We start from the raw sequence: 24,665 nt of genomic DNA on the forward strand, positions 1-24,665 counted from the left end.
AGTGGTTGTCCAAAATCGATGTCACTTATGTTACTTCTGGTAACTACGTATTTTTTTGGTTTTGTGGTAAAAGTCAAGTAAATGTCAATTTTTCTTTCAGGTAAATTCTCGTTGAGTTTATTCTAACAAGAGAGGTCACTCTCTTACACAAATGCCCTGAATGTAAACACTTTTGCTTAAAAACTCTCCCAAAATTACAAATTGTTTTTAATTGTTTATTTATTTCATAAAACCTTCTTCAATAACCTATGGTGTAGTGGGTCCGGTCTTACCTGCAAATACCGGGGATCCCAGCTCGATGCATTCTGTTTTTGAAACCTTATTTGGTATCGTTTGTAATTAACTAATTTACTTTTTTGTGAAACTTTTATGAAACTAAGATATTCTAATAAAATGTCCAAGATAACAGGTTACTGAATGTTATGCTGGCTCCCAAATATTTAATATGCTTTTACATGGATAAGTGCTATGATGACTTACTTGATTTTTTATTCGTTAAGTTCGACAGAAAAAGGTTATGAAATTTTATTACTGCTGCCAAAAGCATGACTATAGCATTACATGTACTGATTCCAGGTTTACCATTTAAATGATCATGATGATACTACGTATAAAAACTGTGTTCTATACTGATATTATGAACTTTCCATTATTGTTCGATAGTAAATCGAAATGCTTGGTCTGATTCGATTCGATTATCGATAGCAAATGGACTCCGATATTCAAACACTACTAGCTACATATACCAAACAACATGATCCTTTTATGTCTGCCATGCTAGCTACATATACTGGACAACATGATCCCTACAAGTCTGCCATGCTAGCTACATATACCGGACAACATGATCCTTTTATGTCTGCCATGCTAGCTACATATACCGAACAACATGATCCCTACAAGTCTGCCATGCTAGCTACATATACTGAACAGCATGATCCCTTTATGTCTGCCATGCTAGCCACATATACTGGACAACATGATCCCTACAAGTCTGCCATGCTAACTACATATACCGAAACAACATGATCCCTTGATGTCTGCCATGCTAGCTACATATACTGAACAGCATGATCCCTTTATGTCTGCCATGCTAGCTACATATACCGAACAACATGATCCCTTTATGTCTGCCATGCTAGCTACATATACTGAACAACATGGTGCCTTTATGTCTGCCATGCTAGCTACATACACCAGACAACATGATCCCTACAAGTCGGCCATGCTAGCTACATATACTGAACAACATGATCTCTTTATGTCTGCCATGCTAGCTACATATACCAGACAACATGATCCCTACAAGTCTGCCATGCTAGCTACCAGGGCTTCTAAAATTTTGGAACCTCAATTGGTCCAGACCCGGCGACACGCCCCACATCAAAAAAAAAAAATCCCCGCACCTCCCCCCAAAAAAAGAAAGACCTGTTCAAAAGTCCGATTATTCAGAAATGTCACACATTTTCGCAACGTCTTTTCTGTCAATATTTTTTCGCGATGTAGCAATTCTAAGAGAGCCGCATAGCCGATTCAGATAGTCATTGATACAAGCTTAATTCAAATGAGATTCTCTTTGAGTTCTGCGGCATTTCTTATAAGAACGACTGCGATCGTAATTAACGACTACAAAAAGTGAAACAGCAAATATGATTTATTTGCTGAATCTACAGTGGGTCAACATTCAACTGATACTCTTGAATAATAATATATATCTAGATTTATAATCAGGGTTTCAAGCTATAAGTGTGATATCAACAACGATTTTTTCATTACTGTGAATTAAAATGACGTAAGCGGCGCACTCAGCTTCCAGACTATTTAGTTAATCAAGCGTGTCGCTGTTGATATCCTATATATGACAAGGTTAATTTTAAAATTCAGATTTTTAATGCATTCACAGATTAACAATGACATATGCATTTATCTTTAAAACTGTTTTTAACCAGAAATGGTTCTTTATTACAACTTAAATTTAACAGTTAGGTAATCAACAAACGGATATATCATGTAATGGTCGACGACGACATATAAAGCATATTCATAATTGCCATGTGAAAATATGGACTGAATTTAACACTTAATCAGGATAGCTGCAAGCACACAACTAACACGTAGTTTGTTTAATTGTGTCTTCTGCGACCTACCAATACACGTGATTGGACTGATTGTAAGTGTCTGCTTATTAACAGATAGGCTATACAGTGTGTGTATAACTTCGACAAAACTTTTTCACAATACGACAGTCTGGCTGTCTGACGGAGCACTGTCATAACATTATTTTGGAAACAGGTTTGTCGAAGTGTTTGATAAAACTAATCACCTTATGAAACTTCGGTTGTAATAGGAATGTAGGGCTCTTTAAGTGGACTGCTCTTTGTTTTATTTAAAATGGTGTAGTAAAGGAAAAGTTGATTTAAGTCTTTATTTTAAGCAAAATGTTGCCTTCCAACGTAGCATATATGACCTAATTTATCATGTGGTATACACATACTGCTATAGAGTGATCAGCGTAGCGGAAAAAGCAGCTGGTCGCATTAGTCTCATGGTAACTGAGACACTTTTATGACCTATTGGGGGTAGTTTTGAATGTGTGAATGACCCATAAATATTTGTGTATTACAATTTCTACAACTTTTACTGACCTAGTCGTTTAGGACCAAAATTATAAACAAGAAACGCCGCAATGCGACGAAACCAGGTTTTTAATGATCGTCAGAAGAACTTCAGCCTGTGTCTGTTTTTATATTTTTAGTAACAGTGACCTTGACCCAAGGGACCCCAAATGCAATCCATTGAAAGGTATGCATGAACTCTTCCTTTATACCAAGTTGGGTCAGGATATGTCAACCCTAACTTAAGTTATTCAGTTTCAACCATTTTTCTATTTTTAGTAACAGTGACCTTGACCTTGAATCTTGGGACCCCAAAAGCAGTCCCATGAAAGGTATCCATAAACTCTTCCTTTATACCTGGTTTGGTCAAGATATGTGGACCCTGACTAAAGCTATTCAGTTTCAACTATTTTTCTATTTTTAGTAACGGTGACTTTGACCTTGACCCCAAACACAATCCCATGAAAATATCCATATATTCTTCCGATAGACCAAGTTTGGTCAAGATATGTCAACCCTAACTTATGATATTCAGTTTCAACCGTTTTTCTATTTTTAGTAACAGTGACATTGACCCTAGGGACCCCAAACGCAATCCCATGAAAGGTATCCATAAACTCTTCCTATAGACCAAGTTTGGTCAAGATATGTCAACCCCTATTACTAAAGTTCTTCAGTTTCAACCGTTTTTCTATTTTTAGTAACAATGACCTTGACCTTGACCCTAGGGACCCCAAACGCAATCCCATGAAAGGTATTCATAAACTCTTCCTATAGACCAAGTTTAGTCAAGATATGTCAACCCTAACTAAAGTTATTCAGTTTCAACCGTTTATCTATTTTTAGTAACAGTGACCTTGACCTTGATCCTAGGGACCCCAAACGCAATCCCATGAAAAGAATCCATAAACTCTTCCTATAGACCAAGTTTAGTCAAGATTTGTCAACCCTAACTTAAATTATTCAGTTTCAACCGTTTTTCTATTTTTAGTAACAGTGACCTTGACCCTAGGGACCCCAAACGCAATCCCATGAAAAGAATCCATAAACTCTTCCTATAGACCAATAGGCTAGTCAATGGAACAAGTTAGGTAGAACTAATTGCAACAGAATATTTGTTCACACTATGCGAAATAACTAACAGTTATGTACATTATATAAAAAGTCCTGCTCATTTTGATAGTCAATAACCCGAGAAAACGAGTTTGAAAACGAACTAATACAAAGATTTTAGGATGTCGCTACCGGAACGCCATACTCGGGATAATGTTATTGTCACGCGCTGAATATGTTGACGTCTTCGTAAAAGTATCATGGCGGCGCCCATGCAAAAATTTGAAAGCTTTGCACACTACAAAGACTACAACTGACGTATAGAGAAGGTATGTTTATTTTAAAACTGTTATAAATAAAAAAAAGGATAATGAATGTCAAGTAACATATTTTTAAGTCGCATATGTCAAAGGAATATGGTAAATGACGATCGATTTGCAGTGAGCTGACCGATTTGCGGAAATTATGATTGTCCAGCATTTATTTACATTTGAGATTAAAATTGCGTTTTTCTGTTTATTTTTGCATGAAGTATAGCCAAATTGTTAATTAACACAACATTACTAAGCTCAGTTGTGAGTATTTAAAAAAAAATCGACAACTGACAGGGATCTGACCACTTTTTTAAACTATGGAAGCCAATACGGGCCATAGTTTTGTATTTTTTACAAAATATGAAAATGTTTATTGTAATTGTTTAACTGAGAAAATTTCGGTAAAATAGCTTAAAAACGTTTTTATTCAGGTAGAAAGAAGTTGGTATCAATGATGTCGGTTGTGTGAACATCTTGGATTTGGAGATACACCAATTATTTTGACAAAATGTAAGTAAAAAATGTAAACTTTGACAGCATTAACACTCATGCATTCTTGTGTAGGTAGAAAACAGCTGGTATGAACTAAAAGTGTTTCATGAATGGTATGGCGATTCAGTAATTAAGAACTTGCATAAAACGTAAGTTTTGTTAAATATTTTCAGTAGAATTGTTATACATGTAATTGGATTTTGTTTTATTGTTACAGGTGATACACAGTCTGTTTACCATGCCCCTAGATGCCACGAGAAGAGAGATAGCAGCAAAGAGGAACATTCTATGTCCTTTGATAATTCAGCCTAGTATTTAAAAGGTTAGTCGACATGTAATATCAAGAACACGAAGTACTCAACTGTATACTTAAAGATAATCAATTTCTTTCTATATAATTTGGGACAGTACATAAAGTTTTTTTCATTTAATAATATTATGTAACCATGAATAAAAGACGTATTAAGGCTACACAAAACATAGTCTGTTACAAAATTTCAATATTATTATCTATTTCAACCTTATAATAAACCTGCAAAAGATCCCTTGGTAGACATATATTTGTATACTCACAGATGGAGAACTGCCCTATTTGTCAGAAGAGCATTGTAGATGGAGATACACCCACTCTTGGAGAGAAAGGCTGTACTGGAATTATCAATGCCAACACCAGTAGTGAACATACAGTGGAGGTGAAACCTGTTGATATTGTCCATACTCAATATCGGAAAGACTTTACAAGACCTCGAATTATTTCAAAAACATTGACTCCAATACTGTGTTCTCCTCCAAGAGTTCTAAGATCTGACACTGAACAATTTGATTTTAAACCAAAATGTTTATTTTGCGCTTCATTTGCTAAATGCTCTTCATTTTCAAGAAAAAGGTCACAAGATGTCTATCTTGTTCGTAGCTTGGATTTTCAGAATAAAATCCTAAAACAGTGTGTTGAAAGGAATGACAAGTGGGCAAATGAAATTCATTCCAGGTTAATGCAAGTGTTAGACCTTCTGGCAGCAGAAGAAGTATATCATCAAGCATGTAGTGTGAATTTTAGGACAGGTAAAAATATTCCAAAGGCCTTTAATGCAGCTGACCAAGGTCCTATTGCAAAGAATGGTAGACCACTGGCAACAGATCAGACAGCGGCTTTTAAAAAAATAATTGAGACCATTGAAAGCTGTGAAAATGCAACATTGACTATCAATGAATTGGTAAAACAAATGTCGGACATTTGTGACGATAATTGCTATTCATCCAAACACATGAAAAAGAAGATACTAGATCACTTTGGTGAGTCGGTGATTGTAAGTAGCATTGGTGGAAAAAATGACATCGTAACTATGAGGCAAAGTGTATCATCTATTGTACATGCCTTCTATGAGAATTCAAGAAAAGTGTCTGATGAAGAACAGAAACAGAAAATCATTGAAACTGCTGCAATATTGATCAAAAGTGACATTAACGATGTAGTAAATACAAAAGATGTGTATCCTTCCTTTACGGATATATCATCAACAGAGAAAAACATTAAGTTCTTACCAGAAAGCTTGAAAACATTTATCGGAAAATTGATTCCTGAAAATAGAAAAGTTAAAACAGCTTCAATTGGACAGAGCATAATGCAGTCAAGTCATCCAACATGTTTACTCTCTCCTCTTCAATTAGGTCTTGGTGTGCAGTTACATCACCATTTTGGGTCAAGGTTTCTGATTGACACTTTGAACAGTCTAGGATTTTGTTGTTCCTATTCAAAAATATGAGTCAAATTCTGCAGCAGTGTTGTCAACACACATACCAGGTCAAGAAACAGGCATACCCTTTCTTCAATTTGTTGCTGACAATGTGGATCACAACATAAGAACATTGGATGGGCATAATACATTCCATGGCATGGGGATTATAGCGGCATCAACACCAGGCTCAGATGTTTCAGTACCAGTCCCAAGGAAAGATATATCTATGGAAGAAGTATCTTCAATCGGCAAGGTTAACATCAAGTACTTCGTACAACCGTCATTTTCAGAGGGCATACAGTTTCAAGAGCTCCCAGAGATGCAGCCCTCACATCAGTGCGAGCCATTAGATATGCTGTGTAAATTTGTTTGGCCTCTTAGATAATACAGACCAAGCTGGTCAGGCTTTATGCAGATGTTTGAAAAACCATCTGAGAGTTTCCCAAAGAAATCAGCCATCACTTTTATGCCAATGATTGATCTCAACCCCAGCGATGCTACATGTATATATTCCACTCTTCATTTTGTTTGTGACCAGTCTAAAATGTACGGAAAGACACCAGTGCTGACGTTTGACCAACCTCTCTACCAGAAGGCTATGGACATAGTTTGTTCGGAAGTACCATCAAGTCCTGTGAAGATGATTGTGTTGCGCTTAGGAGGATTTCACACTGAAATGAGTTTTCTTGGAAGCATCGGTCATATAATGACAAATTCTGGTCTGCAAGACATCCTTGGGACAGTGTATGCTCAAAATGCAGTTACACATATGATGTCAGGAAAAGCGGTACAGCGAGCCATAAGAGGTCACATGCTGTTAGAAAACGCTTTACATATTTTGCTTCTTGAGAACTGTTTCCAGCTACAAAATGAGGCTGAAAGTGATTCACCCGGTACCTATGAGAGTGAAGGACTTTCTCAAGAAATGTTACAAGACAATAACCTTGTTAATTTAACTAAGGTGTATGACAGTTTGGGAAAAGAAAACTCATCCTTACTGACGATTGGTGAATGTGAAAGTCTAAAAACCCTCAATAACCTCACTCAGACTGAAAGACAACGGCTTGCCAATAACCGTACTGCAAGATTGTGGATACAGTATATGGACATGGTGTCAATATTACAAAATTTCATACGAGCTGAAAGAACTGGGAATTGGGAACTCCATCTTATAGCACTGCGAAAGATGCTTCCTTATTTTGCAGCCTCTGGTCATAACCTGTACCTGAAGAGCGCACATATATACTTGCAAAGTATGCTCCGGTTACCTGAAACAAATCCAGATGTGTATGAAGCCTTCATAACAGGTAAACATGTTATCCGACGAAGTGATCGCTATTGGGCAGGGCTGTCAACTAATTTGGTAATTGAACATGTGTTGATGAAATCAGTCAAGTCTACAGGGGGACTCACATGGGGAAGAGGAATGAGTGAAAATCAAAGAGCATTATGTTTTCAATGCCCATGTGTTTACAGATGAATAATGCAATGCAAGAATTTTCCCAAAAATCATATCAGACGAGTGAACAACATAAAGACACGAGCAAATCTAGGAAAACAAGAGATTCGCATGATATGACCGTAATGCTTTCTTTCCTTCGAGATCGAAACCCATTTAATGCCATTGATACGGAATTAAGAAATATTGAGACAGGTGTAGTCGCAGATAAAACTGTGAATGCTGATCAGGCAGAAGCTGTAGGGGAAACAATATTGAAGGAAATGACTGGACAGACTGCACAGAAATTCTCATTCAAGCGATCAAAGCAAGTTGTAACAATGAGTGACAAATCAGACATGAAAGTTTCTGGTGAAGGATTCATATTGATACACAACTACTGTTTCAGCGATTAACTACAGCTGCAGACAGATATGTTGATAACGTTTCCGAGTTGTTTAGGTACGAGCTTAGCAGTATACCATCTTCGCTGTTTGACAACGCAGGTTTACCAAGGGTACCACAAAAAGCAACACTAGCAGATGCTCTCTGGAAGCAAGGGGAATGCGCATCTTCACCTGACGGAAATACCCATACTCCCACAATCTACGTCATAGACGGAGGATCTCTGCTGCAGCGTCTCCAGTGGGTTAAGGCTTACACATTTGGGGGACTTTGTAAGAGCTATTCCGAGTATCTACGACGGCACTCTAGAGACAATAGTGTATCAATAGTCTTTGATGGATATGAACAAGGACCAAGTACGAAAGATGTTACTCATTTACGAAGGTCAAAAGGTCGAAGTGGGGCTGTTGTCAAGTTTACCATTGAAACCCCTTGTAGGATGAAAAAGGACGTCTTTCTGAGTAATCCACAAAATAAACAGAACTTTATCTTCATGCTCGGTGAAAGTTTGATAGGTGAAGGATATTCAGTTCGTCACGCTGACAATGATGCTGACCTTATGATTGTCCAGACAGCTGTTCAGTTGGCAGAAGTATCCAACGTGACCGTTGTCGGAGAAGATACAGATCTCCTTATTCTATTGTGTTATCATTACAGAAATGGTATAAACAATATTACCTTTAAACCTGCTTCAAAAAAAGCCACTGATATGAAAGGAAAGATATGGGACATTCGGAAAGCTACAGCATTGTTCAGAAAGGACTTGTGCACAGCTCTGCCTCTGTTACATGCATTAGGTGCGTGTGGTGATTGTAAAGGTGTTTCCTGTTCCAACACCTTCAGTTTAGAAGAGCCAGAGGAGTTGGTAGATGACGATGTGTGAAAAACTGAATTTTTTTTTGGTAATCTTATGATACAATAATTTTGTGCGAGAACTTTTGCTTTCTTACATCATACGCAGTATATATTTACGGTATACGGTATTAAATCTTCGATGTTGTCATGCAGTGTTTACCTACCTGTTTACTCATAGGTTTTGTCTATAAATGATTATGATTATGATTATAAGAATAGGACAGATCAGAAATCAACTATGGTAAACAGACAATTAAAAAACATACCAATGTGGGTGGGGTACTTTTATAATCTCAGTTTAAAGCTCAGATATGTAAAATAATAATAGTTATTTTTGCACATACTACCTAGTACCCATTGAGTTTAAAATATTTGATAAAATCTACTTTGTTTTCAATAAAGAGTAGAGTTCCGCTTTAGCTCATGGCACCTTATGAGATCATTCCATATATAAGCTAATTTTGATTTTCAGTGGAATTGATATATATGTACTAGTTGCAATAATTTTACTTGATATATTGTACGAAATATTTACTTTATTCATATTACATAGCTTTTAATTATGTTTATGTTGATAATAGGGAAATAAGGCTGTAAGAAAAATCCATTGTAATTAAATTGAAAGATGAACTCACATTTTTTAACAAAGTGGGTGGGGTAATTTTACCCCTGTTCATATATTTTCAAAACAACAATTGTAAACAACCAACATAGTTTGATCAATATATATATGCATAGTTTGATGCTCTGTCATTTGTTAATATACACTGATTGAATAAACATTATTTTTCAAGCATAAACCCATTTACTTGTCACTTTACGGATCACATAACCTAATTTCAACCTTTGAAATGTCTAAACATACCAGGTTCAATCACACCGACTTTATGAAAAACTGCAATTGCAACAGAACGGGACTTTTAACAAGTGAAAGTACACATATTATCTGTGCAAAAAAGTAAAAAAAAACTGTTGCAATTAGTTCTAGGTTGAGCTCATTTTCGGCATAAATTGACTAGCCTACAAGTTTAGTCAAGATATGTCAACCCTTACTTAAGTTATTCAGTTTCAACCATTTTTCTATTTTTAGTAACAGTGACCTTGACCCTAGGGACCCCAAACGCAATCCCATGAAAGGTCGCCATAAACTCTTCCTATAGACCAAGTTTAGTCAAGATATGTCATCCCGAACTAAAGTTATTCAGTTTTAACTGTTTTTCTAATTTTAGTAACAGTGACCTTGATCTTGACCAAAGGGACCCCAAACGCAATCCCATGAAAGGTACCCATAAACTCTTTCTATAGACCAAGTTTGGTAAAGATATGTCAACCCTTACTAAAGTTATTCAATTTCATAGGTGAGTTTGATGCCGCCTGGCCGCCCGCCCGCCCGCCAAAACGACGTTCGTCATTCTAATAACCAGGTTTCACTATGTGAATCCTGGTTAAAAATGAGAAAATTTCGGACCAATTTTTTTCACACTTTTTGAAACTGAAATCGGTCTGGCTTGGTCAAAATCAGGCCAGACCGGCAAATTGCCGGGTTTTTTAGAAGCCGTGCTAGCTACATATACAATTTTGATAAAATGGACCTGGAATATTAAAACATTGTTCAGTACATTTTAGTTTATTTTAAATACTCACCAGCAGCAATACTGGGCTCGCTGACCCTGGTGGACAAACTGGGCTCTGTCAGCAAGCTTGGTGACTGTGATAGGCTTAGTTTGCCCATTCCTCCAACTGTCACAGTAAAACATCATTAATTCATTTTACAATGTCCTATGTTATAAAGCTTTTCAAGAACTTACATGTACATATTTTGTTCTGATTTTTAGTCTTTTCAGCACAGGCCATGCAGTACAAACAATGATTTAATCCCAGATCATGTTAAGATTCTTTTGTTATGATGATGACCTATCAACACAAAATGCTAGACAAAATGCTTTAAGACAAAATGTAAACAAGAGATGTTTTTCAAACAGTATGCCCCCCCCCCAACCTGAGCCCCATGTTGTCAGGAATATTTGAACAAATGAATAAAATATGAATGGATTGAAATGCCAGCTGATTTGTCATTTCACATTGGATGCCTATGAGGCAGTTTTAAGATTATGACCAATGTTCATTCAAAATTTGAGGATAGTAGGTACAGTTCTTCATCATGTTGAGATGATGACTCAAATAAACATGTATTCTCCTGGCAGCAGGGAATAAGTACATATAACGAGTTAAAATCTTTACTAGTAATATGACAATAGTCAACTTTTTGCAACATTTTAGCATTAATCACCATATAACCTTGACTTTTTACCTTTTACCTCGAAATCAAGAGGGGGTCATCTACTGGTCATGCCCACAACCACCTCAAGTTTGAGGACCATCGGTGCAGGCATTGTCAAGTTATCACTCAGACAAGCTGTTCACTTTCAAGGTCAAAGTGACATATCTTCAAAGGGGGGCATAATAATTTATCTTTCTGTGTGCATGAACTGATACACATTTAGTAAATTACCACAAAGCTACAAATTTTATAACCCCATATATAATAGAAAAGATTGGAAAAAATAAATAAGCACATAATGACCACAAAAATATGACAGTATAATGTATCAGGCCAAACAAAATAAATGGTTTGGTTAAGGTTCCACATCCTTTTCAAAAACAGGTAGGGTAAGTAGGCATTTTTTTATCATTTTTTTTTTTATTGAACTTTTTGTAAGAACATTACTGTCATCATTGGAGAATGGTGTTAAAGTTACCGTAAATGACTGGGTATAAGACGATAGGGGGTATAAGACACAGGCAAAAAAATCCGTGAAAAATCTATGTTTTGGGTTAATGGATGCATAGAAAAAATGTCAAAATCGTCTGCCAATTTCGTCCACCATGTTTGTTGACAGTGACGAAAAAAATTAATCTTGAAAATGGCGATGGTTATCTTTAAAACCATATAATGATAATGCAAAATATGTTTCTTTTTTATTCGTTTCATGTTAGGATAGGCACTGAAAAGTACTGAGTGTGACAATTTGTTTCTGGATGGCACTGAAAAGTACCTTTTATGACAATTTGTAAGATTTCTTTCTGACAGTATATCTCAAACGATAACTAGTCGAGAATGAAAAGTTAAGTTATGCAAAAACCTTATATTGTACGGGTTTGTTCTCAAAATGTCAACACCTACAGAAAAGAATAAAGAATGAGAAAAAGTGCTAAAAAACAAGACCATTATCGCATCAGTTTGTAGTATTGGTATGTTAAACAGGTCTTAAGGCACTGCGAGTTTTTCACACCTTATCGTACAACTGACTTGCTTTTGTATATGCATGTTTAATTATTGTTATATTCAAAATAATACATAATAATTTTAATTGTACAACATTTTTTTTTAAATGATAAACGTCTTACGATATAACGTATCCCGATCTTCCAACTGCCGTTTTAACCCATATAATTATACTCAATCAATATGACGCGAGTAACATCACATTCTACATAAATCTAAACAAACTCTCGGCCTGAAATCGACCTCAAGAAAAAAATTCAAAAGCTTGTTACTGGTTATTAGACACAGGCAATTTTTTACATTGAAATCTGAGGGGAAAAAGTGTGTCTAATACCCAGTCATTTACGGTATCTTCTTTATAAAGCTTTAAAGGTTTTCAACTACATATTAAAACACACACTTTAATAAAAAAAGGTGTTTTTTTTTAAACTAATTATAAAAAGGGTATGGTCGGCAACTATTTCATTGGTAGGGTCAGGTTACCCAAACCATATGTATTATTTTTTTAGGCCTCACATTTCCAAACAAAAATAGGACAACACTGATTAAATACATGAACATGCACAAATGGCCAAAGAAAAAAATTAACTTTTAGATTCAAATCCATTTTTTTTTCATATGAAAATAGGAAAGGTGGATGAATTTTTTATTTAAAGTTACATACAATTTTTTTCTGGGTATTCTCAATTTTGACCTCTTCTAGTCAAGGCTGTTGTTTTTTCTTTTAATGTTGGCTGATTCCGGGGATGAGAATCAAAATTTGCTTTTCTTCTGGCATAAGCAGGATAACAATTTGATAACAAGAAAGATATGACATACCCAGAACTTCACTGCGGGATCTGTTATGGGTCATGTAGGAGGCAAGAGGACGCGGAGGAGGATCATTTCTGGGATCAAAGGTTGGGCGAGGCATGCTAGAGGGAGCTGGGAGCGTAAAGGAACATATTTATTAGCAATGGTTATTTATGTTCCAAGAGAAAAGATATGTAAGGATTGAATGTTTTTTTTTTTGTGGTTTATGCTACCATTTGTATTTCGAAGAAGTTGCGTTCATCGAAATATGTAATTCAAAGAATATGCCTTCATCGTAGGAAGTGCAAATATTATAAATATTTATTAATTACTCAAAACACTCACAACCTCAAATGTTATGTTATTCAAGCTTTTATCAATAGATACAAAAATACGTAGAAAAAAATGTATTTTTATTTTGTAATAAAGGCCGAATATTTGAGATTAAGCGTTTTTGAATGTATTTGTAAAGTTTACAGATGTGTACTTATTCATTTTAGTTTTATTATGGGGACAGCTAAAAGCTGATATGAATTGCTCTGGAGTCTGTTTCCAGGGTAGAAAACAGTAATGGTTTCCATGAGAACATGCCCATTGTTGGACTCTAACCTATTATCCCTTTGGTGAGAGGCAGACCACGTGTATTACATGATCGCATTGGACATATTCATATAGAGGGCAAAAGACTCTTAAGTACTAACTTTGTTATACAAACATTTTTCAGCAATTTAAACAGATTCTAAAGAATTTTAAATAAAATATTCAACAAGACATTATCTCAAGAAAAAGATCCAGTTAAAATTATTTAATGAACACAGAGAAGACAGAATCAAAAAGCAACATTTACATCAAATAATCATGACCCTTTTCACCAAAAGCAAGATAAACATTATTCTTATATATATACATGAATAAAAGTTGCATAGAGGATAATTATTCTTTTAAGGTGAAAGATCGCAATATATTTCACTGAGTGAGAACCAAAAGGTATATTTCACAAGCGGTGTAGCAATGAGTACCATATTAACTTTTGGTGTTCACAAGGTGAAATATATTGTGATCTTATACTGAAACAAACATTTTTTTCTTTTTATTATATGCCTTAAAAGGATATAAAATGACATTCAAATGTTCTTGTTTTTTCAGAAAAGGGAGCAAAATTGTATGACCATGTAACATCATTTCGGAAATGACGTCATTGAAATTGTGTCCCAGCCTGCCATGTATATATATATATAGTTTTGAAGCAAAAAAGCATATTTTTATCATATAGCATAGTCACATGCACTTCATTGCATATATGTAAGATACCTGAATTATGAGGCTGTTGTTGCTGCTGTTGCTGCTGCAGCTGCTGCTCACTTCTATTTTTAGGCTGAAAATCTAAAATATACATAGAAGCGCTTAAAGCGTTGAATGGCCTTCGGCCTGCAATGTTATGTGAATATAGTCATGTAATTGTAAAAAATAATTATTAACATAAAAAACTAAAGATAGTATATGCTCACTCATAATTTCCTTTGCAAAAACTTTAAGAGTTTTATGTGGATTCTCAATTAGATCATGTAGTACAAGTCATTCGAAATGTGGAATACGCCAAATAGTTACGTATAAGGTATGGAGTAATTCTTAATATCATATAAAACCTTATCTGGAGCTTTGGTTTTTATAAACAATGATAAAGCATTTAGGATATTTTAGTAAAATCTACTCTTCAATTCAAACTTGACTTAGCCGTATTTAATTTACTTCCAGGGTATGCCAGCTTACCCAAATGCATCCCACCAAAATGCATTGAACATATTAATTAGGTTTATGTGTAAGGGCTCCTTCTACAACGACAAATACCTCTGGATCGAATCACCCAAATACTATTTATTCCCTGTATGTTTGATGTACATGTATCTTAATAATGCCCTCAACCCATGTCACAAAATGAACAGATTACTCATTTATATCAGTGGTTTTAAATATGCATATGCATTATGCTCCATGCTCAAGACTTTGGTCTGAAATTACTGAGACAAAGTGAGAAATATTCACACACTTTCCGTTTCATTCGGCATTACATGACTATGACACAAATTGTAGCAGGTCGATAGCTTTACGCGATTTGATTTGAACGGTAAAAGTGTATACTAATATGCAATTAGTACTGGTTAAAGGTTGGTAGTATGTACTTACACAAGAGAATGGTCTTATGTCGACACACATTTTACAACACAAGGACAAACTAACAATTTCAATAAAAATAAAAAGTAAGAGCGATTTAAGCAATTTAACACATAGAAAATATTCTTATGGATGAACTTCAATCACCAAAAATAAACTGATTGTTGGATAAAATGAAGTATTAAAATTTAATTTAAAACATTATGGTTTGATATCTTACGCCTAATTAGCTTTTAATTGCATCATAATACGATCCATATTTATCAGAGTTCTCAGAGTTTATTTCCGGGAAATAAACCTGTCTGAATGTGATGACCCAGATTCTATTCTTAACTACAAAGTACATGTAGATATTATCGGTCCTCAGCCTTACATGTATTTATTTGATTCAGTACGCGTTCATTTTGAAACTATTTGCAGATTCTGCTTTTTATATAATGTTCTCTAACTCGCCGATATTGAAATAACTGCTTTCTGTTCAATTTTAATCGCGTTATATTACACAAAACGCAGCTTATTCGAACTATATTAACCGGATTACATAGATTGAAAACTTCAACAGCGCTACTTTTAGCTAGCTAATCAATATGCAGAACGCAGTCCGTAGCTATTGAAGCAGATCGCTTACTAGGTATTTTTGATGTAAATGTTAATGTAAATTAGGTCGTTGACCAACGCAGTTCTAACTGCGCTGGAATTGATACGCCTGTGCGCGCATCAATTCGCCAAAAGTTAAAAATGTTATGTCGATCTGCCGATGCGATTTCCGAGATACGGTTATAAATGTCTGCAGGCCCATCGGCCTACAGCCTAAAAATCAACTTCTGTCATTTTTAAATTTTCTCAATAAAAATGTTACAATTTGACCAATAAGTCCTCCACATCAAAAACAGAAATCAAATGCCTAGTACTAGAAAGTACCGGTACATGTAATGGAAACTTTCATGACTTTGAATGATTATCACATATTCTTTACTTTGTATCTGAATTTAACATCTTTATAATAATTTTATTCAGTATTAACACAAGTAACAAAAATATTATATTGCAAAAAAAACAACTTTTCAAAACATATTACTGATTTGTGTTGATGGTGAAATGACATCATCATTCCAGCCGATGGCATCGTCATCATCACCATCATCACCGTGAAGGCTCTTTTTGTAGATAGCAATCTCAGATGCCTTTTCTACAGTTACCTTAAATACATGATAATGTAAGGAACTAAAAAAAATCATGAACACACTGTTATAACAGAGAGCTAACCTTGAAAAAGAAGTTTAAGCAAGAATGCCTTAAGAGAACGCCAACTTTGCTTCTTTTTTCATTCAGACAAGGGGCTAAATTTGACAACCAATATAGCCAGGCAGATGGCAGCAAGTGTACCAAGTTTGTTTTTTTTATTTATGGTCAAGGTCCAAGTTTGTACACATCTATGCCAACAACAATAATGCAAGTCTTGGAAAAACAGAGGAGTTAAAAAGAAGAGATCTTTGATAAATGACCATTATTGCAAAACTGTATATAAAATGTAGTCGTTGTATTTGACAGGAACCCCTAAGCCTGCCATTTATAATAAGTGAAATGATACTCATAATAGTTCAAAATTTAGGTTTTACATGGCTATAATAGCTGTGTTTGTTTACATTTCTGAAAGTTTTTGTTGAGTGAATGTGTTAGTTTATGTTTTCACTGCTACTACAATGTATATATAAAGATCTTCAAATTCATCCAGAGCCTTAAAAAAAACACAGAAAATAGTAACAACTCACATCATCATCAAAAATGTTGCGTTTCTTCCTACTATCTTTTACTTTAGACGCCTGCCAGTAACTGTCTTCAGACTCTTCCATTACTGAGTCTGAAATTCACCAAATGTTCACCATCATAGTTTGGCTACAGTTTTCAAAAGCTACCTAAATTACTAATTTTTTAATCCCAAATATTTCTTTAAAAAGAAGGGGTTTGGTGGGTTGTTGCTAAGATTAGGTTAGGGGTGAGTTATTGTTAGAGTTAGTTAAGGGGTCGGTAATTGCTAGGGTAGGTATGGGGAGGGTTATTGCTAGGGAAATGTTAGGGTGGGTTATTGACAGGGTAATATTAGGGTGGGTTATTGATAGGGTAATATTAGGGTGGGTTATTGATAGGGTAATGTTAGGGTGGGTTATTGCTAGGGTAGTGTTAGGGTGGGTTATTGCTAGGGTAGGTATGGGCTGAGTTATTGATAGGGAAATGTTAGGGTGGGTTATTGATAGGGAAATGTTAGGGTGGGTTATTGATAGGGACATTTTAGGATGAGTTATTGTTAGGGTAGGTAAGGGGTGGCTAATTGCTAGGGTAGGTAAGGGGTGGGTAATTGTTAGGGTAGGTAAGGGGTGGGTAATTGTTAGGGTAGGTAAGGGGTGGGTTATCGATAGGGTAATGTTAGGGTGGGTTATTGTTAGGGTAGGTAAGGGGTGGGTAATTACTAGGGTAGGTAAGGGGTGAGTTATTGATAGGGAAATGTTAGGGTGGGTTATTGATAGGGAAATGTTAGGGTGGGTTATTGATAGGGACATTTTAGGATGAGTTATTGTTAGGGTAGGTAAGGGGTGGCTAATTGCTAGGGTAGGTAAGGGGTGGGTAATTGTTAGGGTAGGTAAGGGGTGGGTAATTGTTAGGGTAGGTAAGGGGTGGGTTATCGATAGGGTAATGTTAGGGTGGGTTATTGTTAGGGTAGGTAAGGGGTGGGTAATTACTAGGGTAGGTAAGGGGTGGGTTATTGATAGGGTAATGTTAGGGTGGGTTATTGTTAGGGTTTGGCTAAGGGTGGGTAGGTGCCTCACACTTAACACAGTATAATCATCACCTAACACAGTATACTCATCACCTAACACAGTATACTCATCACCATCATCTTCAGTGATTGCCTCATGCCTAACACAGTATACTCATCACCATCATCTTCAGTGATTGCCTCACGTCTAACACAGTATACTCATCACCATCACCTTCAGTAATTGCCTCATGCCTAACACAGTATACTCATCACCATCATCTTCAGTGATTGCCTCATGTCTAACACAGTATACTCAGCACCATCATCTTCAGTGTTCACCTCACGTCTAACACAGTACACTCATCACCACCAATTTCAGTGATTGCCTCATGCCTAAAACAGTATACTCATCACCATCACCTTCAGTGATCGCTTCACATTTAACACAGTACACTCATCACCATCACCTTCAGTGATCGTTTACCATCTAACACAGTATACTCATCACCTTCAGTGATTGCCTCATATCTAACACAGTATACTCATCACCTTCAGTGATCGTTTACCATCTAACACAGTATACTCATCACCTTCAGTGATTGCCTCACATCTAACACAGTATACTCATCACCATCACCTTCAGTGATTGCCTCACATCTAACACAGTATACTCATCACCACCAATTTCAGTGATTGCGGTATACTCACAATTTTGTTTACTGGTCATGCGCAGCAGAAGGGTCAGATAGCATGTACAGTAAAAACAGTTTCAACATAATGCCCCCCCCCCATGTTGTCTGGAATATTTGGACAATTGAATGAAACATTGATGGACCAAAATGACAGCTGATTTGTCATTGACATTCAATGGATGCCTTTGAGGCAGTTTTAAGATTATGACCATTTAAAGCGTGAGGATAGTCCAGGAATTGTCCAGTTTGCATTCAAGGTCACTGTGACCTTTACCTTTGACCCCTAAAATCAATAGGGGTCATCTACTGGTCAGGCCCAAACTCCAAGTCAAGTGTGAGGGCCAATGATGAAGGCATTGTCGAGTTATCACTCAGACATTTTAGGGTTAAAGGTAACTGTGACCATGATCTTTGGCTCAATGACACCTTAAATCAATAGGGGTCATCTAATGGTCAGGCCCAACTTTCATGTCAACTTTGATGACCATAGGTCCAGGAATTGTCGAGTTATCACTCGGACAAGCTTTGGTCTACCGACAAACAGACTGACCTACCGACTGAACGATATGTGCAAAGCATTAACCCACTCTTCTTCGAATAATTAATTAAAATATGGTTCTTTTAATTATTCTCTGGTAGGTATAGAAAACCTGTCTAAGGCAGTTCTTTAGTTATTGAGCAAAAAAAAGTCAGTGTGACTTACGAATTGGTGACCAACAAAATGTTTTTCACCTGAGGATCACTGTAACCTTGATCTTCTGACCTCAAAATTAACAGGGGTCATCTCCTAATCAAGACCAACTAGCAGACCAAGTATGAAGTTCATGTGCCTAAGCATTCTATAGTTATTCAGCGGAAACTATTATTTTACCTCAAGTTTATTTTGACCTTTGACCTACTGGCCTGAAAATCAATAAGGGTCATCAAGTTCCTGGCTGGGAGTGTTCTTTAGTCATTATTGGAAACTGTTTTTCCCCCTCAAGGTCATTAGGAAATTAACCTTTGTCTTACTGAGCCCAAAATTAATAGAGGTCATCTACTCAAGTCATGACCAATTGGCATATTAAGTATGAAGTTCCTAGGTGCAAACATTATTTAGATATTCAGCAGAAACCAAATTTGCACTAATAAAAACCATTGATAGTTAAAGGGATTTGGATGAAGTCAATTGTGATTTAGTATCATTAGGTATGGTATTGTAGATATGGCAACCTTAAAGATCCAATTATAAGAGCAATGGTGAACTACACGACAAATGGTGACATGTCGAGCCCCTTGAAAGAGACCTTGACACAGACATAATGCTCTTCCATGCAATTGCAACACAGAATAACATGGAGTTAAACATTACACAGAACCTGTGACACTACACCTCATCATGGTAAACGTCAATGGCAAGTTTCTTTAATCCTATGATAGATTGTAAAGATACAGCCGGGACAAGTCGAGTCATGTCAAGTTTCTTGGAAATCTTATAATGTTTTGTTAAGAGGCTGCATGGCCAAGGTACAGTCCTATCAACAGTACTAACTTTTGAACTCTAAGTTTGACCTTGACCTTTGTGATTCATACCTGGCTCTGGGTGTGCGACTTGCCACCTCATCATGGTGAACATTCATGGCAAGTGGTCTGAAAATCCTTTAATACATGGTAAAGATACAGCCCATACAAGGTTCAGTCCAGACCAGTCCTATCAACAGTACTCATTGTGGCATTAAACCTCTAAGTGTGACCTTGACCTTTGAGGTACAGACCTGGGTCTTGTGTGTGACACACCTCCTCATCATGGTGAACTTTGATGGCAAGTTTTTTGAAAATCCTATTATACATGGTCAAGTTACAGCCTGGACATGGTTCAGTCTGGATGGAGGCATACACTAGTCACGAACTCACTGATGCACGCACATGCATACAACTGCCATTGTGACGGATTATGTCAAAAGCAGGAATAATTAGCATTCCTATCCAAAAATTTAAACTAAAGCAATATTGACAAAAATTCACATCGTTTAAGCCTTGTTCATGGACGGTCAAGACAACCCTTATAGTAGTCAGATGGAAACGATGTACGGATCACCTCACACTTTCAGGATTGAAGACCATTAGCCAGTCACTTTCCTGGGTGCTGACAATGATCAAGGCCACATAATAGTTGGTGTGTGTCTTCTTTGCTCTTCATTGGTCTGTATGGAAGACAAATCATCAGCAACTAAGTGGGCTGTAGACTTCTTCTGGTGACAGGGGAGGTGTCAAAGACAAAAACCTCTAAGACAACTTAATGGGTTGTGTTGTGGAAGAAATTTTTAAACTAGGGATGCAAACGAATATCTATCAAACGTTTGGAATTTGAATGTCAAAACCGGTATATTCGAATATTCGATTGTTTACTGTTGAATATTTAAATAGAATAATACATCTTTTGCCTACCACTCTGTTGTTGTGTTAAAAGTTTGTTTTCTTGTTTTAACAGCGACTGACCAATAACAATAGAGGTGTAAATGTGATGACAATACACTAAACACGCGCCATGTCATTTAGGGACTTAACGTCTGGTACAAAGTCCCCGTAATTTACAATAAGTGGCTATTAGACAAGTAACATTTAAACTTTCAATTATTTCCAGTAAATTTAAATGCCTTTGCCAATTAAGGATTTAAGGAATGGGCCTGCTAATCAAAGTGTTGTCTTGACTGCAAATTAAGCTTTGCAACTTTGCTGGAATCGCCGTGATGATATGAATGACAAGTGTTTCTTTCGATATCATGTTCGTGCTTTGAAATGAAACTGTATATTACAGCATTTACGATATATTTTCTCTATTTATGTACAATGAGCCGAAATCCACATATGGTGCTATTTATAATTTAACTTGTCTCGAGTTGGTTTGGCATGTCCATAGTTATATTTAGTACAAGTCAATCCCAGAACAAGGCTCTCGTTCTACAGAAAGACCAGGCCTCCATTGACGCATAACACAATTTGACCAGCAATCCATCGAAGTTCACATTGTTTACAAAAATGAAAGCAGAGGAATGAAAATTATTCGATTTTGTTTTTTGTTTATTCATAAAGTATTGCTTTTTTCTTTCTGAAAATGGGGATTTTCAGAGGCTCATTCGGGGAAAACCAGGGTCCGCTGAACGATCAAACAATTGTCATGTATCATAATGAAGGAAAGGTGAGTCGTCTGCAAAATGGGTTATAATTTTTCTATTAATTCAAATTCCTTCAATTGGAGGATAGTGTGTACCATAATAAAGGAAGAAAGGGGTTGTAAACATTATAAATAAAGTCGCAGACAAAGGGAACCCTATTCAGGGGGTCCAACGTGTTTTGTGTTTGCCAAATTTTAAGTGAGAGAAATGTGTGATGTGAAATAAATTGACGGTGTTCGAAGAGATTTTGGTGTTTTGTGTGGGATATTTCAGGGCTTTTTCACCAAAAATTGTGAAGAGGCCTAGCCTTTTCATTTTGAGAAATTTAAACGCGTGAAATTCTGCAAATTAGGAAATTTAAATGCGTAAACGTCTCCAAATGGGAATTTCCACTTGAGGATTGAAGACACCTTTTAAACACAGGTCAAGGTATCCATAATTATGAAACTTTGAACTCGTATTACAAAAAACAGACTCATATCTTACATGTAAGTCTACTTCTAGCTGATGTTTTTCAATTATGACCCTTTTCAGTATTAAATGTGTACAAGCACTTCACAGGGTCAAGCTAGAAAAGTTAAAAAAGTATGGACTTCCAATTGATACACAATCATGTAGATCGTATTAGGGGAGAAATCATGTCTTTGACTTCGCTTTTTAACATGACGCAATGATAAAAGAGGGAGAGAGATTTGTTTTAATCTTCATAGAGTTGATTCTAAATCAAGGGAAAGAATTGATAACAATATATGGACTAATTGGTCCTCTAATAACATTTAAATTATATGTAGCATTCTTCTGATGTTAACTTAAAAGATATAAAGAATAATTTAGTTTAAACATTATATATTTTACAGCGATTGTGAAGAAAGCTATGATAGCTTATACTAAGTCACTCTCGTTGGCACTATGTTGCGCGAGAATAATTTGCTCAACCAGAAGATCTTCCTTTTTGGGAAAAATATCTGGGAATTGTGAAAAAAAAATCTGGAAATTGGGAAAATATGCCATTTTTCCCAATTGTGAAGTAGCCTAATTTCGGCCCCTAGCAAAGAAGGTGAAAAAGCCCTGTATTTTCACCTGGTAAGTAAGTTTTGTCACTTTTCTCGCAATATAAATACGCCTACCCGGAGGCCACATGTGTAAGTTTCTCTCAGTTTTTTACCCTATGTTTCTTGAGCGGTCGGTGGAATTACCGAAATCCTGAAATCCTGGTAAATACCGAAATCCCCTTCCATTCTCTTAGGTATATAGCGTTTTCTTTTATACGCCCGGATTTAATACAATATAATATAACATTGTGTTCGAATGTTGTATGCCGTAATTGTTGGAGGTTGGAGAGGGGTGAAGAAGTCGGAGGAGGGTGGGGGTGGGGGTCGTGGTGACTAAAACCCGGGACCCCCTTTCATTTTCAAAAGTTCATACAAAACAAGAGTATGCGAGGAGGTTCCTTCAAAACTGCATTGTGTTTTAGTGGAGAGGGGTGGGGGAGTCGGAGTAGTTGGGGTGGGGCAGGGAGTGTTAAAAACCAGGGAACCCCATTCATATTTCTAAGTACATACAAAAGAGTATGCAGCATGGTTTAAAACTGTATTGTGTTTAAGTGGGTTGTATGTCTTGGTTGAGGTTGGTTGGAGAGTGGTGGGGGGGGTCAGAGGAGGGGGTGGTGGCTACGAAGAAGTCTCAAATACTACTTTCACATATCTCATTTCAAAGTGTAGAGGTAAGGGAGGGTAGGGCTTGTACCTTACTGTATACAAAAGAGTATGCGAGGGTGTGTACGCCGATATTTACTACTTCATTTTGGTCGTCCTGTATGCCAAAGTTGTTGGTGGGTGGAGAGGGGTGTGGAAGTCGGACGAGGGGGAGGGCTAAATCCCGGGAAGTCCTTTCAATTTCATATATGTTAATGTTTTATCGACTAGTTCAATATCACATTTTATATGTGTTTGATTGCTTTTCGTATTTTAAGTATGTCGTATATTGAATGTTTTAAAGGTGAATAATTGTTATCAAGCGGGAGTTGATTATATTCAAAGTCAAAGTCAAACACGGTTTATTCTCTCATACCATAAACATGGCAAATGAGGTCAAATACAAAACATATATACATGGCGGCAGATACATTGTAAATTTCTAACTACAATTCATATGATACCCAATAGGAGTATCGGAGGGTCATTCACATGAAGTCAGAAAACATTATAGGCAAATCACAATGAATAAGGTTGTATCAATAGTAGAAATATTACCTTTGAATCACTTGTACATAAGAAAAAGAATATCTACAATTGTGTGCCTAATTTAAACAATTGTCCTTATGTGTATCATAACGATTTGTATGTGTCTCAACTGTTATGTGGAATTGCTTGGTATGTTTTATTGCACAATCTCGTGAAGAAAGAAATGCAAATTAAACAATTTCACATAAATACCATCACGGCACCTAAATAAGAATCATCAACATATTTTAACATTGGTCATGATAGGAAAGTGCACTTAATGAATAAAGGCATAATATAAGATTTAATATCATGAGGATACCATTTAAATTCATACATGCAATATCGATATGGACATGTCATTGTGAGATATTGGTCCATGTCTGTTACCTATCAGTAATGACACCCCGCTGTGACAGATTCTTATTGTGCGGTCAGTATTGGGAACCATGCTGTCACTGATGACTATAATACGATGTGTATTGAACCCCAATGGCGTTCAGGTTCAAAAGGGGATGGTCCTGTGAACAGAAATTAAATCTTGTATTTACACGAAGGAGTATTAGAAGATCAACTTTAAATACTAACTTATAATTATAATAGTTTTGTTCATCCTCACCGTGATTTGAATATTTTTTTGGAATTTACTGTGCGCCATTGTCCGGTACAAAAAAAAACAT

At 36.2% G+C, this 24,665-nt stretch overlaps 1 protein-coding gene across 1 annotated transcript in view; it reads right to left on the minus strand.

Annotated features, from left to right (window-relative positions):
- Window positions 1-24,665, minus strand: part of LOC128209103 (spermatogenesis-defective protein 39 homolog) — a 67,116-nt gene that overhangs the window by 35,650 nt on the left and 6,801 nt on the right. Inside the window, exons 2-6 of the mRNA XM_052912957.1 lie at window positions 16,931-17,019; window positions 16,237-16,357; window positions 14,298-14,369; window positions 13,014-13,118; window positions 10,553-10,648 (exon numbers count right to left, since the gene is read on the minus strand). Coding sequence (XP_052768917.1) covers window positions 10,553-10,648; window positions 13,014-13,118; window positions 14,298-14,369; window positions 16,237-16,357; window positions 16,931-17,011 — 475 coding nt within the window. The 5' untranslated portion in view covers window positions 17,012-17,019. The remainder of the gene's footprint in view (window positions 1-10,552; window positions 10,649-13,013; window positions 13,119-14,297; window positions 14,370-16,236; window positions 16,358-16,930; window positions 17,020-24,665) is intronic.

This window comes from Mya arenaria, chromosome 11, assembly GCF_026914265.1.
Source record: "Mya arenaria isolate MELC-2E11 chromosome 11, ASM2691426v1".
NCBI lineage: Eukaryota > Metazoa > Mollusca > Bivalvia > Myida > Myidae > Mya > Mya arenaria.